This window comes from Arachis hypogaea, chromosome 3 (genome assembly GCF_003086295.3).
Source record: "Arachis hypogaea cultivar Tifrunner chromosome 3, arahy.Tifrunner.gnm2.J5K5, whole genome shotgun sequence".
Taxonomy (NCBI): Eukaryota; Viridiplantae; Streptophyta; class Magnoliopsida; order Fabales; family Fabaceae; genus Arachis; species Arachis hypogaea.
Window position 1 is genome coordinate 10,222,159 of NC_092038.1, and position 17,643 is coordinate 10,239,801.

General features: G+C 31.7%; 1 protein-coding gene across 1 annotated transcript; it reads left to right on the forward strand.

Annotated features, from left to right (window-relative positions):
* Window positions 1–10,445: 10,445 nt before the first annotated feature.
* LOC112789424 (DNA topoisomerase 2) lies at window positions 10,446–17,468 on the forward strand. Its single transcript, XM_025831308.3, has 19 exons — window positions 10,446–11,103; window positions 11,650–11,942; window positions 12,028–12,094; window positions 12,186–12,456; window positions 12,555–12,754; window positions 12,850–13,059; window positions 13,191–13,304; window positions 13,403–13,513; window positions 13,628–13,792; window positions 13,894–14,235; window positions 14,339–14,472; window positions 14,574–14,922; window positions 15,003–15,189; window positions 15,277–15,326; window positions 15,415–15,840; window positions 15,945–16,122; window positions 16,230–16,294; window positions 16,391–16,454; window positions 16,546–17,468. The coding sequence occupies exons 1-19, from the start codon at window positions 10,519–10,521 to the stop codon at window positions 17,184–17,186; spliced, it is 4,452 nt and encodes a 1,483-aa protein (XP_025687093.1). The 5' UTR covers window positions 10,446–10,518; the 3' UTR covers window positions 17,187–17,468.
* The last annotated feature ends 175 nt before the right edge of the window (window positions 17,469–17,643 follow it).

Consider the following 17,643-nt stretch of genomic DNA (forward strand, 5'->3'; position numbering starts at 1 on the left):
ATTAATTAATTAATAATTTAATTAATTATTTATTATTAATAATAATATTAGAGTTATTGAAAATAAGATATACTATTTAAAATTTTTGGATAGCCTTGTATGTGTTATTATATATTATTTATGTATATGTGTGAATATAATAAAATAGAAATAATATAATATTATTATTATTAAAATTATTATTAATTATAATTTTATTTTGTTATTTGAGCAATTAATGGTAGTTTGTTAAATATAATTAAATTATGTTAGTGATAATAAATAATTATGTTTTTAAGGTTATAAATTGTGATAAAATAAGTAAATATAAAATAATTAATGAAAATTTTAATTATTTAGTATTTATAGATAAACTTTATTTGATGTAATATTTGGCTACATTTTGTGGAGCTTACAGATATTGACGTGTAACCATTTATTGTTGTCGGATTCGTACAATCCTATTGTGGATGAGTATTTACAGGAGATTGACTTTTATCACATTTTATATATTGGAATAATCAATGTCAACTGACAATGATAAACACTTTAATCGAGAGGTGGCATCCTAACACACATATATGTTTAGTTGGTGAGTGTGGTAAGACATCGAAAGATGTAGCTGTTATTCTCGGTCTTCCGACAAATGTCTTCCAATGACAGGAGTGACTATGAGTAGTCATAATGCCTTAGAGGCTGAATATTTACACCAGTTTAAGGTTTTACCTAAAAAGACATATTGTAGAAGAAGCTTTATAAAGTTGACGTGGCTTCGAAATATGAAATATCGTTTAGATTTGACTGATGAAAATGACATTCAGAGGTATGTGAAGTGTCACATCATGTTATTATTTGGGACAATTTTGTTTGGAGATAAGTTTGGGACAACGGTGTACTGAAAATTTTTGCCTTTGCTTTGCGACTTCGCCAAGATCAGAGAATTTAGTTGGGGATCAGCATACTAACACACTTGTATAAAGCACTAGATAGGGCATCTCATTTCGACTACAAGGAGATCAATGGTCCACTAACACTTTTGCTAACTTGGACTTGGATTCGTCTACCATTTCTTGCGCCAATTTCTAGCGGCCCCGACTTTTTCCGCTTGAAAATAGGTAAAAATTATATAGTAACAACTTTAACTAAGTGTTGCACATTGTATTTTAATATTTAGGGTAAAAGTTTGTTAATGAAATAAATGATGTCAGATGTCGTAACCGGGAGCGTGCTGACAACCGACGCTATAGATTTTATTCTCTTACCCACTTTAGGAAGTCATTAGATGAACTGCAAGAAGGTCAAGTATGTTATCATGATATAAATGTCTGTTTTTGCTTGAACCTTATTATTATTTGATGTGTGATAATCTATTTCTTTTAATATGTCCAGTCTGTGTAGGAGGCTTATGGTGTTGATCGCATTGAGCCATACGTAATTTCTGTAGACATCCGTCAGCATTCAGTTGTGTGAAGCACTACAGTGCCATTGATATCATTTAAATGCATTGAGTGTCATACAACAAATAGATCTAGGAGACAATTTGTTTAATTCAAGAAATTACACATCAAGAATATGATCTAGACAGAACACACAGAGAAGTCCTGACTGACACTAAAAATTTTAACTGATCCACCACCCATTTATTTTGAGTAATGCAATGGACGAATAGGTATAGTCCTGTTCTTATTGAGCTTTCCGTGCAACTACAGCTTACCTTAGAGATTTACATGTAATCGTACTGCGTAAAATATAGCAACCATTTGAACTTGTCAGATTTTGTGGTGTAAGAAAACTAAGAGGAAAATCCAATGGGAATTAGGAAAATCAAGAGTAGCAGTCACACTCACCGCCACTGCCACAACAATAATCACAAGCTACATTGATCCAAGAGTCAGCTGAACATTTCTCAACCCCATATTTTCGTCACACACATTTTACACTACAATTTACTCCATCATACACATTACATCAGTAGTATTAGAGTGTTTCACAGTTTGACATAGCGGATGCAGTTTCATTTAGCCAACTATTTGGGTTCATGATTCTGGATCCATGTCAATCACAATCTAGCCAGCCACTGGGTATGACTCCGGATAGGAGGTCTTTGGATTCGAGATATCGATGCCGCGCTCCTTTAAAAAATTCTAGAGGAAGACTATCTGTTAATTCAAGTAAGAGTGACAAGGGTTGAGGGGTTGTAAATAGCGGGAACCCACGCTGTATTCCAATGGGTCTAATTAAGGAGAGCACCAAGAAAATTGATCACGAGACTGATGACTACCTAGTAGATCCCTCTGATGGTGATTACAAGGATGAGGACAATGATGCAGATGCTGGTTAGGAATCTGACAGTGACAATGACGACTGTGGTTATGCACCATGATTTGCATGCAATTTAGAGGTCACAAGTTTAGAAAAAACATGTCCAGCATTAATGTGAGCTCAACCTCAACTTTTTTCTTGGTGAACAACTCATTAAACCTATAAAATGTTGCCTTGATAAGTGCGGAGACTGGGAAATTGCACACCCCTTTAAGACCGAACTGATGCACTCTACTAGATTTCTAGTCATATGATCCATCAATATCCACAATTGAATGCCAAAGAATACTATTTACATGGGATCCGGTCCAGCCATTTAGTGTAAGTGTCACCTTGTTCGTGTAAATGCTAATAACACATCTCGTATCCGTGAACCGTCCTCGAATATCCTGCGATAAAAAAAGTATAAACACCAAGTATAAATGACATTCATCATAATGGTAACTATAACAATAACAAACTTCAATATATTCGAAATTGTCTATGTTGATGATAAGCTTTTGCAGGTACAGTGCCTTGAACTTGTTGAAAAAGTTCGACTCTATATGCCTGATGCAAAACATGTGAAAAGCTCTAGGAGGCGACCAAACTCTATTACTATGAACAATAGTTGAACTAATGGAGTCATGTCAATTAGAGATAATGTCCACACCATCCCGTATCACCACATGTTGTCGCAAGTTATTTAGACTAAAGTGTCACGCACCAAAAGTCTCTCCCTCTACAATGACAAATGCAACAGGAACAATATTGTTGTTACCATCATGTAAAACTGTAACTAATAGACAATTCTTATATTTTTCATACAAGTGAATCCCATCTACCTGGACAACTAATTTGCAATGTCTAAATACTTTAATACGAGGACAATAACTCCAAAAGACTCGATATAATACTCGGATATCAGTTACCAAATTATCTCCCTAGTACGTAGATATGGTTTCGAAATGAACTGCAACTGATGACTCCTTGTGACACATATGGACAAAACTTTATTTGTATGAAACTTTTCAACGTTCGAAAATTCTTTTACTGACTTTTGCTTTGCTAAAATTGCTTTGCGATAATTTACGGTATAATTGAACTTCGATTGTACTTTCGCAATGATTGATTTCACTTTTATAGAGGAGTTAGCCTCAACGACTTTATTATTTTTGCAATTGTATTAAAATTCAGCTTTGAATAGCCCTACAAAATAGTGACTCTGATACAAGTGTAATTTTCATTGTATCTCTTTATCTCTTAATAGTACTTTTAGTATATCATACTAATTCTGATAAATTAATCACAACTTATGTTATATTGTGTACATTTGACATAATAAAATATCATTGATTCTGACTTATACAGCTAATAGTCTACACATCTGTGAATAATTTTAATTGTCCTAATGACTGTCTCTTTGGTGCTAAATTCTATTCCCACTGTAAATTAGAACGTTCAATTTATATTTATCTTTCACAATTAAGAAAATTGACCGGTCTGTTTTCTCTTTTGTAAAATTAAAAAAATGGAGCCACCACATCACTAGATATCACATCCCACTTTCATATCGTAACATAACACAATTGTAATCTTTATATCCAAAAAACGAGTCCGATATATGCTATTCTACTTATTATCCATTTTTGTTGGAGCTACTGTGTTATATTAACACACGAATATTTATGTTAGAATATAATTAGGATTAATTAGAATCAATTAATATTATTTAGTATATTTGAATATTTATTATAAGAGATTATGTTTTTATTATTATAATTTTTTTAATATTTATAAATATCTTTTTATATTATATCATTTTAGTCTCTTGTTTCTAGCAATTTAAAAGGCTGCAAATTAATTGACACTATTTTCTTTTTTATTATTTCCGTTCCACTGTACATACTCCGACACATTTGTCTCCCATTGAGTGACCAACAAAGTATTGAACCTAATTTTTGTAGATTAAATAAACCATAGTTAATTAACGTTGCTGATCCTATCGGGTCTTTAATAAGGGAGGCGTGAAGTTTAATTATTTGTTGCCTATCTATGATTTTGATGTTTTTTTTTTCTCATGTCAACATTAATTTCTTTATAAACAACATGCAACAAAGAAAATTTTAAACATGAAACTTTGAGTGAATTCGAATCTGATCTGTCGTGTTTTGAAAGGGTGGAGTTTCAATTATTTAATTAGATTTTGGAGTGGATATAGTACGGGCAGTAAATGAATATTTGAAATATTATTGAATTTTAATAGATTTAATTTGATGAATTTAAATCTTTGAGTAAAGTATTATTTTTGTCTCCAGCGTTTGGAATACATTTTATTTGTGTCTTTAACTTTTAAATTATCCTATTTGTATCCTTAACGTTTATAAAAGTGATTCAATGTTATCCTACTATCAATTATACTAACAAATCAGATTATATTTTTCAATTATTCTCACTTGGATGTATTCATTCTCAATTAAGTTTCGATTGGATGTGTTCAATTTTAATATTATACCCACTATTTGTATTTAGATTTAATTATGTCCCTAAAAAAGTGAATTATGTAAATGTTGCAGGAATTAATTTCAATTTTTGATGAGCTATTTTTTCAGAGTAGATCATCGATTCTATCTCAGACATTTGTATTCTAATTTCAAGAAGAAAATTTTAAAACTCAAACTAAAGCGTTCATGATGTATAATTGACGGCAGGATAACATTGAATCACTTTTACAAACGTTAGGAATACAAATAAGACGATTTAAACGTTAAGGACACAAATAGGATTTACCCCAAACGTTGGAAACAAAAACGATACTTTACTCTAAATCTTTTAAAGATTATTTATAAATTATAATGTAATAATTTTAATTATATTAAAATTTATATTATTTTTTTAATTATTTTATATTTTATTTTTATAGACTATAAATTATATTTCAAATAGGAGAAATGTCATAAAAAAAATATATCATATTTAGATTGAAAGTGAGATAAACGAGACAAATATAAATCTGGTATTCGAAAATGAGTTTGTAAAGTACTTGCAGATATGAGTTTAGAGTAATAAATAAAATAGAGTAGTGTTAGGGGATTAATAATTTTTGTGATTTGTAACCATTAAATAATTATCAATGATATTTTTAATTATGTAAAATATTATTACCAAAGGATTTTAAATTATATTGAATTATAATCGATTTATTAGAACTAAATGTTTATTTTTGTTAAGTTCATTTTAATATGCATATGAGACTATATATTTTTATGAGGCTATATGCGTGTTTCATGAAGCTTTATGTTATTTTAAAATATTTGATTTTATTCAAATATGTATTTTTTTTTAAGCATTGAAGTATTTGTTGTTACTCACTTATTTTGAAATTGTGAAATATGCTTGAAATGTCTTAAGATTGAGAAAATATGATTGAAAAGGATTTAGATGAAAAAGTATTATTTGATTTGGTTTGATACATTATATGTTTGAAGACAGAAGAATTTGTTATATTTGAAATTTTATGTTTTGAATTGGTTTGGGAGGCTCGTATTAGAAAATCGTAGTTAACGGCGGTTATGACGTTAACCTAGATGCATGTGGCTCAGACCTCAACTAGCAGGGGCGTTGCTAGCCTAACGTGTAGGCCACACGTTGGATCTGTTATTCCGTACAAACATGAGAGGAAAGGGCTACTCTTAGAGGTAGAGCCGCCCAAGTGTAGACTATTTGATTTGATTTCTGTATGAGAACTCCTTTATTGATTCACTCATTCATATAAATTATTATTTTTTAACTAAAATTATTTTTATAATAATATTTATATGATTTCATGTGAATTATAGATGTATTATCTAGTTACTGAGTTGCAAAACTCGTTCCGTTTTTTAAAAAATATTTTTAGGAATAAATACTTAAATATGTGAGTCCTTCTATTCAAGAATTATGATCTGCAATGGGTATTTATTTCTTGTTGAGTTCCTAAACGTTGTATGCTTCATATGTCACAGGCAGGATTCAACCATTCTTAACTATTTTAACTTTTGTTAAAAATGTATAATTATTTATTTTAGAACTTGTAAATTATTCAAAATCTTTGTAACTTTTTTCTTTAATTTATATTTGAGTCTGATAGGCTTGCTAGAGAACTGTTTTCTGAGCGTTCGTCATGGTTCATTTTGGACAGTGACATATACAATATAAAATGATTAATTATATTTATATAATATATAATTTGTAATATAATTAAAATATTTTACTAATTAAATTATTATTTTATAAATATTTATACAATATGTAATAATACCGTGAGAGTTTTAATTAGTTGTTTGATTATATAAAATTTTAGGTGTTCAATTATATGTAATTTTTGGATGTTCAATAATAATATAGAGTTTTTTATATTTTATTAAATGGTGTTTTGGATATTCAATTATATAGAGTTTTGGATATTAGCCCTTACATTTTTGAATGTTTTCATTTTTTCTATTTTATAATTAAGGTTTTTTTAGTTTTGAATGTTTTTAACATGGGTATCTTTCCATAACTTTTTGGTAGAGTTTTGGATTTTTTTTATATTAGATTAAGAATGTTCATTTAGATAATTTGACATTTTTAAATGCACCTTGGATTATTTAGGATTTTTATTGTTGAATGTTTAACTTGATTTTATTTGTTTTTTATTTGTTTAACAATGGCCGCCAAAGGGTGGTCGCCCAAAAGGTAGGAGTGAGTACGGGTTGCTGATATTCGAAGTTCGATTAATCGAACCAATTAAATTAGTTATAGAATCAACAGGTAATTGGATCTAACTCGAATCAAATCAATAATTTTTTTTAGTAATTGATTCGGGTAACGGTTTAGGAGTGCAGAACCCGAACCAACTCGGAAATCCGACTATATATTAATTAAATAAAAAATATAAATTTAAAATATATTTATGCCTTTTAATATATTTGGATTTTAATGTCTTTAGTGTTTAATATGTTTAGATTTTAATATGTTTAGTTTTTAATGTATTTGGTATTTAAAATATTTAGATTATTTCTATTAACAGTAACTGATCCAGAAAATTTTGATAGTGGGGGCGAAATATATATAAGATGATAATAATTTTTATAATAAAAATATTACGTTTACATAAAAAAATAGCTATCAAATTATCTACTATAAATTTTTGTATAAATACATATATCATTTAACTTATTTTTAATGTGTATTTTGTATTTTAAAATTTATATTTAAGATTTATTCTGTACAAGGATTATTTTATGTATACATAGCATAATTATTGTTATAATTATATTTTGTTACTGTAAAATATGATTAGATTTCAAAATATCTAATTATAAATTAAAATACTAAAATAGTAATTTAAATAATAACATATAATTTAAAATTTAATTTTTTATATTTCATATTTTAAAACCATGATAATATAATTAAAATGTCTTTTTTTTGTATATGTGGTTAAACTATTATTTAAAATTTCACTTTCATATAATTAGCTCTTGATGATATTCATAGTTGAAAAAAGTTCATTTAATTAGTGTTGTTATTATGAAAAAAACTAAAGCTAATTTTAAAAGAAGAAATACAAATGGATAGATAATATTATTTCGAGTCGATTTCTAAGAAAGAACATCAATCTTATTTAAATTTGAAACTTGATCATTATAATGGACATCTAATATGAAGTTCTCAAATTGGCTATCAAGTGTCGAAAGTTGAATAAAAAATTATTGTGAAATTAAATTTAATAATTTAGTGGAGACAAATAAATATTATTATATACTACTCAATAAAATTTCAAATTGTAGTGGGGGCGCTTGCCTCCACATCCTAAGGAGTGGATCCGTTCCTGTGATGTTTATTATACTTACATAATTTTTTAAATAAAAATTTTGTTTTTTTAATTCTTTTTTTTATAAATTTTTGTTTCATCGAATACTCAATTATCTAAACTGAATTAATCTATTTTTAATTGATTTGATTTTGTTCAGATATACAAATAAAAAAATGTAAATTCAAACTAATAAATCGAATCAATTATAATTCAATTAATTTGATTCTAATTTCACCTTAAATCCAAATTAATATGACCCATACTCATCTCTAAAAAATGAGGTTGTAGTCCTCGTGGTAATAAGAGTGGTATTGAGAAGAAAAAAAAAATTGAGGTGAGAAGAGATAATAAGTGTAAAGATAAAATAGAAGTTTTCTATATAAAGTATGAACTAACACAAATACAACACAACAAAACACATACGGAGATGTTAATTTCAAATTTTTGTTAATTATAAAAACACAACACATATATAAAATATAAAGAGTTTTGTAGATAAATTATAATAATATCTTTATATTGTATTAATACTAAAGTATAAATAAAAATTTTTTTGTTGGTTTTAATTTTTTCAATTATATAATGTATTTTAGATAATTTTTTATTAATAATTAATACTACATATTATTTTTAAATATATTTTAAAATATATATTAAAAAAAGTTAAATACATCAATATAGTATCATATTAAGTGTTTTCAAATATTTTTTAGAAATATTCTTTATATTTTTTTATCAAAGTAGACTCGAATTCACAACCTCTTAATTAAATATGGAGAGACTATGCTATTTGAGCTATTACTCATTGGTAAATATTCTTTATATTTATTAACTTACATTTGAACACAAAAAATATATGTCAACAAATATTATGTATAAATTAAAATATATAAAATACATGAACATAATTAAACAAAATATATGTACTTTATAGAAAGAGAAATGTCAGAGACCAGTAAATTTTGTAATTTATAATTATTAATTAATTATTATTAATATTTTTAATAGTGTAAAATTATATCTAATAATATCAAATTATTTATTTTTTTAGTTAAATGCTGATTAAATTTTAATTAAAATGCTGGTCTTTTAAATTTTTTCTTATGAAAAAAAAAAGTGATCATGGTGATTACTAAAAATTAGTTTCTTAGGTTCAACTCTTTAATTAAAATACCATGTGCTTATCTTCTATCGCCTTGAACTTGATAGCTGAAAGCTAGGGCATGTGCTTTTGGGTTGGGTGTGATAAGCTATTGTGTATTGACTATTGAATGACCATTGAGCTCTACGGTCCCGTACTATGGAACAATGGAACATGGTCATACCTACTACCTAGAATCCAGTTCCAATTAAAAAATGGTGGATCCAATTTTTATAAGTATATATTCTATTTTTTATTTAGTATTTTTAATAAAAAATGACTCGCTTTAGAATGGTAAAAAACCTACTAAAATAGAGATCTTTCAAATATTCTGTTAAATTGTATTGTGTTAGATTTATTATTTTATGTTATTTTTTGTCAAATTTTTCAAATTTTTTTTATTAATACCCACTTGAATATCTATTATCTACATAAATATGCCTTCCTATAAATGGAGATGGAATGAAGATATTTTTTTCTGATAGGTTGGGTGACCGGAGAGAGATATCTATCTACGAATAGAAGTAAAGTTAGCCCATATTTGTGAAGGGGTCAAGTTTTATCTTTTATGGTAAGAAAAAATAATAGTCATTAATTAGTAGATAAAGAAAAGAAAACTTAGATAAAGTCTCACTCAAATAAAGGTTATCCCATAGAAAAGCCTTTAGATATTTTTCCGTGACTGACTTCTAAGTCCTTTATTTTCAATAGAACTTGATAAAAAAAAAGACAAAAAGTCCAAATATTTATCAATAATTGTATAACTTGGCGGAAAAACACCTGACACAAAAAAAAAGGAGAGACAAATTTGATAATATTTAGAAACTGATTAATAAAATTCTCATAATACTTAAAAAAATAAAGATGAATAAAAAATAATTCTTAAAAAAATAAATTCTCATAATATCAACAACAAATTTGATGATATTTAAAAAAAAAACAAAGATTAATAAAAAAAATATTAAAAAGAAAAAAGAAAACTAGAAAAGGGGTAAACTTTTTTTTTTTGGTATTATCAGAAAAGGGAGATTAAGAGAATGAGGTGGCCCATTTAGCCCGCCATCGCCACACCGAGTAACCAATCAGTAACCACATCCGTTGGATACACTAAATAAAATTACACCCGTTAGATTCAATTCCCGCCCAATATCACAGATTCAATTCAGTTTCAAACCCCACACACCTTACCGTTAAGTTCCATTTCTGCATATTCAAATTTCGTAGATCATCAATCCTTCACTCTTTTCTCTCTTCTGCCATGGAATCGCAGCCGAAGAAGCGACCGCTACAGAGCAGCAACAATGCAAACATCCCAACCGCCACCGCAGGCAATGGCAACGGCGACGGCAAAACCATTGAAGAAATGTATCAGAAGAAGACGCAGCTGGAGCACATTCTTCTCCGCCCTGACACCTACGTCGGATCCATAGAGAAGCACACACAGTCCCTATGGGTTTACAGCGAGAACAATGAGATGGTACACCGATCCATCACCTACGTCCCTGGCCTCTACAAGATCTTCGACGAGATCCTCGTTAACGCTGCAGATAACAAGCAGAGAGATCCGTCCATGAACTCCGTTAAGGTTACAATTGACGCCGAGGAGAATCTCATAACGGTTTTTAATAACGGAGACGGAGTTCCCGTTGAGATCCATCAAGAGGAGAAGGTATATGTGCCGGAGCTTATCTTTGGACACTTGCTGACGAGTAGCAACTACGACGATAACGTGAAGAAGACCACCGGTGGAAGAAACGGTTATGGCGCCAAGTTGACGAACATCTTCTCGACGCAATTCATAATCGAGACTGCTGACGGAAAGCGACAGAAGAAGTACAAGCAGGTAAGTTTCAGCGCTATGTTTCTTTGATAGTTTATTTTGTTTTGATTTTCGGTTTTTGAATATGAGGAGTCGGTTTAAGTTGGATATTAGGGATTAAGAATTGACATAACTTCAAGCTTATTCAATTTTGCCAACTACCTGTGGTTCTGGTTATTGAATGTTCATTGTTCTGTATGAATTAGTGTGTTAGAGTCTCTTGATCCTCGTTTAGGCTAAATTACACAGTGAATTTTGCTATTTAACGTGGAGAATTGTTTTAATTTGGAACTTTAGCGATCCTGTCCATCAATTTACTTTGGTTTTTGGATATTGAATATGCAAAATGGTTTAAACTGAAATTTGGTTACTTAGCGATTCTGTTCATCAAATTACAGTTAATTTTGTTTATTTAATGTGAAAAATGAATTTAATACTTTAATTTCAACACCTACGAACTTTGTTTATCAATTCAGTGTTAGTTTTTGTTATTGAATGGTTTATGTTCTGTGTATGAGCTTTTTTGGAGTGACTTTGAAAACGTGCTTGGCTTAAATGGTTTTCTTGAAGGTGTTCTCGGAAAATATGGGGAAGAAATCAGAGCCATCAATAACGAAGTGCAAAGTAGGTGAGAATTGGACCAAGGTTTCATTTAAACCTGATTTGGATAAGTTCAAGATGAGCTATTTGGAAGAGGATGTTGTTGCTTTGATGAAGAAGAGGGTGGTTGACTTGGCTGGGTGCCTTGGGAAAACTGTCAAGGTTGAACTCAATGGCCAATTGATTCGTATAAAGTCCTTTCGTGAATATGCTGATCTCTATCTGAAGTCCGCTGAGAAAAACCGACCAGTTCCCCTTCCAAGGTTCCTCTCTTTGAAATTTAGCTTGTACACTGTTGTTTTTTACATTATTATATCATTCTTATGTGAGTTTGCTATATTTCAACAGGATTCACGCAAAAGTGGGTGATAGGTGGGAGATTTGTGTAAGTCTAAGCGATGGACAGTTTCAACAGGTAACTAAAGAGCTCATGGAGTGAAGTGATGTAGGCGTGTCCATTGTCATTATTATTAATTTTAGTCTGATGTTGTGATTGTTGTTTCCAGGTCAGCTTTGTGAATTCAATTGCCACAATCAAGGGTGGTACTCACGTTGATTATGTTACTAATCAGATCACAAGCTATGTGATGAATAAAGTGAATAAGAAAAAAAAGGATGCCAATGTTAAGGCGCACAATGTCAAGAATCATTTATGGGTTTTTGTCAATGCTCTCATTGACAATCCTGCCTTCGATTCCCAAACTAAAGAAACTCTTACAACTCGTCAAAATAGTTTTGGTTCAAAATGTGATATCCCAGAATCAATGCTGAAAGAAGGTTTATCATCCTAGCAGCCCATGTGTTATCTCCATTTTTGTAATATACTCAGGTTGTAGGAATTACTGTTTTACACTTGATTTCACGAATTTATGCAGTTACAAATTCTGGGATAATGGATATCCTCCTATCATGGGCTGATTTTAAACAAAGCAAAGATTTGAAGAAATCTGATGGAACAAAGTCTCAAAGAGTTCGTGGGATTGTAAAGCTAGAGGATGCTAATGACGCAGGAGGAAAGAGCTCAGATAAGTGCACCTTGATATTGACAGAGGGTGATTCTGCTAAGGCCCTTGCGGTACGTTTTTATAGTTTCTAAATAATTTATGGCCAAACTTTGTTGGTGTCAATTCCAGAAAGGCAGAAACATGATATACTTGATTATATGTGAAGATGGCCGGGCTCTCTGTAGTTGGCCGAGATCATTATGGCGTGTTTCCTTTGAGAGGCAAATTACTCAATGTGCGGGAAGCCAGCAGCAAACAGATACTTGAAAATGAAGAAATTCAAAATATCAAGAAAATTCTTGGACTGCAGCAAAACAAGGAGTATACCAACGTCAAGTCTTTAAGATACGGTCATTTGATGATAATGGCTGATCAGGTCATCTACTTGTGATCTTATACTTTATGTGCTCTTTTTTTGTTTCGGTATAACCTTTCGTACTAGACACATTTACTGTATATGCTGTGGCTACGGACCGTCAGATTGGCTAAACTTGATTCACTTTTCAGGATTTTGATGGTTCGCACGTCAAAGGGTTACTAATAAACTTCATTCATTCATTTTGGCCGTCACTACTAAAAGTTCCTACATTCATGGTTGAATTTACTACTCCTATAATAAGGGTTAGTATGGCTGATCCTTTTATTGAGTAGCCATTTAGTACTATTTATTATTTTAATGATCCTTTATCTTCGAATATTTTCTCGTGCTTTTTCATCAGGCTACTCACTCAAACGGGACAAAATTATCATTTTATTCGATGCCTGATTATGAGTCCTGGAGAGAAAGTTTGGGAAACAGTGCAAGTGGTTGGAAGATAAAATATTACAAGGTTTGTTGCTGTAACTTGTAAGAATTAAGAACTTCTTTCTCTTGTAGGATACAATTTCCAAATGCTCAAAGCTTTTATGTTATATGCATTGATTTATGCTTTTGTTCTCCATAGGGTCTGGGTACAAGCACTCCTCAAGAAGGTAGAGAGTACTTTCGAGATCTTGAAAAACACAGGAAGGACTTTGTTTGGGAAGATGACTATGATGGGGACGCAATTGAGCTGGCATTTAGTAAGAAGAAAGCTGAAGATAGAAAGACATGGATTCGTAACTTTGAGGTTTGAAGTGTTACACTTTTGTTTATGTAGTGCATACTATAAAGAGACTATTGTTCTGGAGTGTATTAGCTGATGAAAATATGCAAACTTTGTTGTTGCAGCCTGGCACTTGCCGTGATCATAGGGCAAAGCATATAAGTTACAGAGACTTTGTTGACAAAGAGCTAATACTCTTCTCCAGGGCAGATCTCCAAAGGTCCATTCCCTCGATGATTGATGGCCTCAAGCCCAGTCAAAGGAAGATTCTTTTTTGCTCATTTAAAAAGAAGTTGACCAAAGAAATAAAAGTAGCCCAATTCATTGGTTATGTGTCTGAGCAGTCAGCATACCACCATGGAGAGCAAAGTCTTGCTAGCACCATCATCGGAATGGCACAGGATTTTGTTGGCAGCAACAACATTAACCTTCTTAAACCAAATGGTCAATTTGGTACACGTAACTTGGTAAGGTTAACCTGTTTATGACTTTTAATACATTGTTCATGTTGTAATCTTCTGTGTTTCTGTATTGCTTCAAATTTTATATGTTGATGTTTGGCTGTTGCAGGGTGGTAAAGATCATGCAAGTGCTAGGTACATCTACACAGAACTAAATCCTATTACTCGGCGCCTCTTCCCCGAAGATGATGATAACCTTGTTGACTACTTGAACGAGGATGGGAAGTCAATTGAACCGAATTGGTATTCTGTTACCTCCGTATTTTATTAATGAACTCTTATTTTCTTTACTTGATTTTTAAGGAATTTAATGTGTGGAACTTTTAAAAAATTTCCCCTTGCAGGTATATACCTGTTATACCATTGGTTCTCGTAAATGGAAGTGAGGGTATTGGGGTTGGCTGGAGTTCTTACATTCCTAATTATAATCCAAGAGAGATTATTGCCAATGTCAGGCGCATGATGAATGGTGAGACGATGATTCCAATGGATCCATGGTATAGAGGATACAAAGGAACCATTGAGAAAAGTGCCAAGGAAGGTGGGTACATAGTCAATGGCATGGTGGAGGAAATAAATGAGCAGACTTTCAGGATCACAGAGCTGCCTATCCGTAAGTGGACTCAGGATTATAAACAGTTCCTTGAATCTCTAACTGATGGGTCACCTACTGTAAAGGATCCTCTCATTGAGGTAAACCGACATAAGCATTTTGTCATACTATACGCAGTAAGTGTTGAGCCTTCTTTAAAGGTAAATTTTCCGTTTTGCAGGATTTCAGGCAGAATGGTGATGATGCTACCATTGACATAGAAGTCCGAATGAAGCTGGAAAAAGTACCAATGGTCATGCAAGAGGGGTTGTTGAAGAAATTTAAATTGTCCAGTTCTATTAGCACAAGCAACATGCATCTTTTTGATGCAGAAGGGAAGATTAAGAAATATGACAACCCAGAACAAAGTATAGCCTTCAGAGTTCGCAGTTGTCTTGATTATCTTATTTCCATTGTGGTTTTTACCGCTAATTATGTCCTTTTAATTTTTGCAGTTCTTGAAGAATTCTTTCCTCTTAGGCTGGAGTATTATGTGAGAAGGAAGGTGAGTTATGGACATGGGAACAGGTATTTTACTCTGACACCAAGCATTTAAGTGAGCAAGAACTGAAATGCTATTTGTCACGATGCAGAAATATAAACTGGATAATCTTGAACGAGTTTTGTTGACACTGGATAACAAAGTGAGGTTTATATTAGGGGTTGTTAATGGAGAGATTATTGTGAGCAATAGGAGAAAAGCTGATTTGTTGATAGAGCTGAAGCAGAAGGGTTTCACTCCCATGCCAAGGAAAGGTAAATCTGCAGAACCACAAGTTGCTGGGGACAATGATGACAATCCCGAAGAGCAGGAAACCGAGTCTGTCAATGTTGAAGGAGCAAGAGTTGGCGACTATGAATATTTACTATCCATGCCAATTGGAACTTTAACACTCGAAAGTGTTCAGAAGCTACTAGCAGAAAAAGATGAAAAGGAGAAGGAGTATGAGATTTTGAAGGCAACACCACCAAAGTCCATGTGGATGGAGGATCTGGATCAGCTCGAGAAGAAACTGGATGTAAGACACTAAAGACAGTTCCTTAATATCATTACTTAATTGATATTGATCCTTCATATTTGATTACATTAATCTTACTATTATCTTTTGTTGCTTCCATCAAGGAACTGGAGACCAAAGAAGCAGAGGAAGAACGAAAGAGATCGAGTCAAGCAAACAAAAAGACATCTACTCGTGCTGTTACCACAAAAGCATCTAAGAAACCACGGCAGAAGAATATTAAGAAGGCCAACGTTATTGAGGAGGAAGCCGAAGACATATCGAATTCCTCAATGGAAAGAGGTAGGCCTGCGTTGTTAGAAGTGACTTTCAATATACAATGCATAATTATTATGTTGACTTCTGAATTTCGATCTTCACTTTAAATTCTCCCTTCTGCAATTTATCAGAGAATGCTCCTGAGGTCGCTAAACCGAAAGGCAGGGTTGGTTCCAAAAAAGAGCCTATAAAAATGGTATGCCAAGTTCAAGGTTTTTCTCATTGTATTCTGTATATGTGTTGATTGATAATTGATATTGAGCACTTATTGTCTTTACATGCTTATTATCAGGTTGATGAAGAAATTCAGTCTCTTCAAGAACGCCTTGCTGCATATAACTTTGCAGCATCTGCAGGTAAAGTAAACTATAATGTAACAGTGCAATTAAAATGATTTGTATATCTGAGAATTCCACGAGGTACTCATCCTCGTTTTTGCTTAAACAGCCATGCAATTTGAGCAATCAGCTGATGATAATGTTGCGAAGAAAGAGTACAACAAAAGGGGTGGCGCCAAAAAGAAGGCATCGTCTAACTTAGTGTTGGACATTTCTGGTAGTGACAATGATGAGAATGATGATGGAGAATTAGAAAGACAACAGCCGGCCGCTCCGGAAGCAGTGAAAAAGAAGGGTGGGAGAAAACCTGCTGCCCAGAATGCGAAGAAGCCTCCTGCAACCATCCGGAAGAGAGGTGCAAGCAAAAAGGAATCTGAGTTACTTGGACAGAAATTCATAACTGATATGTTGAAGCCAGCCGAAAGTTCAGGGAATTCTTCGCCGGAGAAGAAGGTGAGGAAGATGAGGGAGTCTCCATTCAACAAGAAGAGTGGTTCTGTGCTAAGTAATGCGCAAAAAGAAGGAACTGGCAGTGGGGAAATGTCTTTTGGTTCTGCTTCTTCAGCCTCAGCGAGCATTATGGAGGAAGTGATTGAGGCAGCGCCATCTGCAGTAAGAAATAGACCTCAGCGAGCTAATAGGACGCAAGCCAAATACGTGATGAGCGAATCCGAAAGTGACAACGATGATGATGATGATGATGATGATGCTAACGCAACCGATGATTCTGACTTCAACGAGGATGAATAATCCATCCATCTAAAACTATATATGTGATCTGTAACATGGTTACATATCCCTTTTAGGCTTGTATAGCCCACTGATCTGTGACTCGCGGATCCGTACCTTGACGTGGCATGGTTAATTCACTTTCCAGAAGTTTATAGTTTGCAAAAGTTAATCAAAACGGTATATAGAGAAACTTAAACTACAATATATGTATATAGTTTTAGATAACTAGAATAATAACAGAAGAGTTTTTGTTTTACAATTAGTATTTTACACAATATATATCATTTTTAAAATAACAAATTATATAAAAATAAATTCTAAAGTATGATATAGATAAAAATTATATATACTTTATATTTTATATGAATTTAATTTTGGTGCATTGTCAATATTAAAATAATTTTATATGTATATTTATCTATACAATACTATGTTAGCAAAATAAATATTTCTTATATAAGTAATATTAGATAAT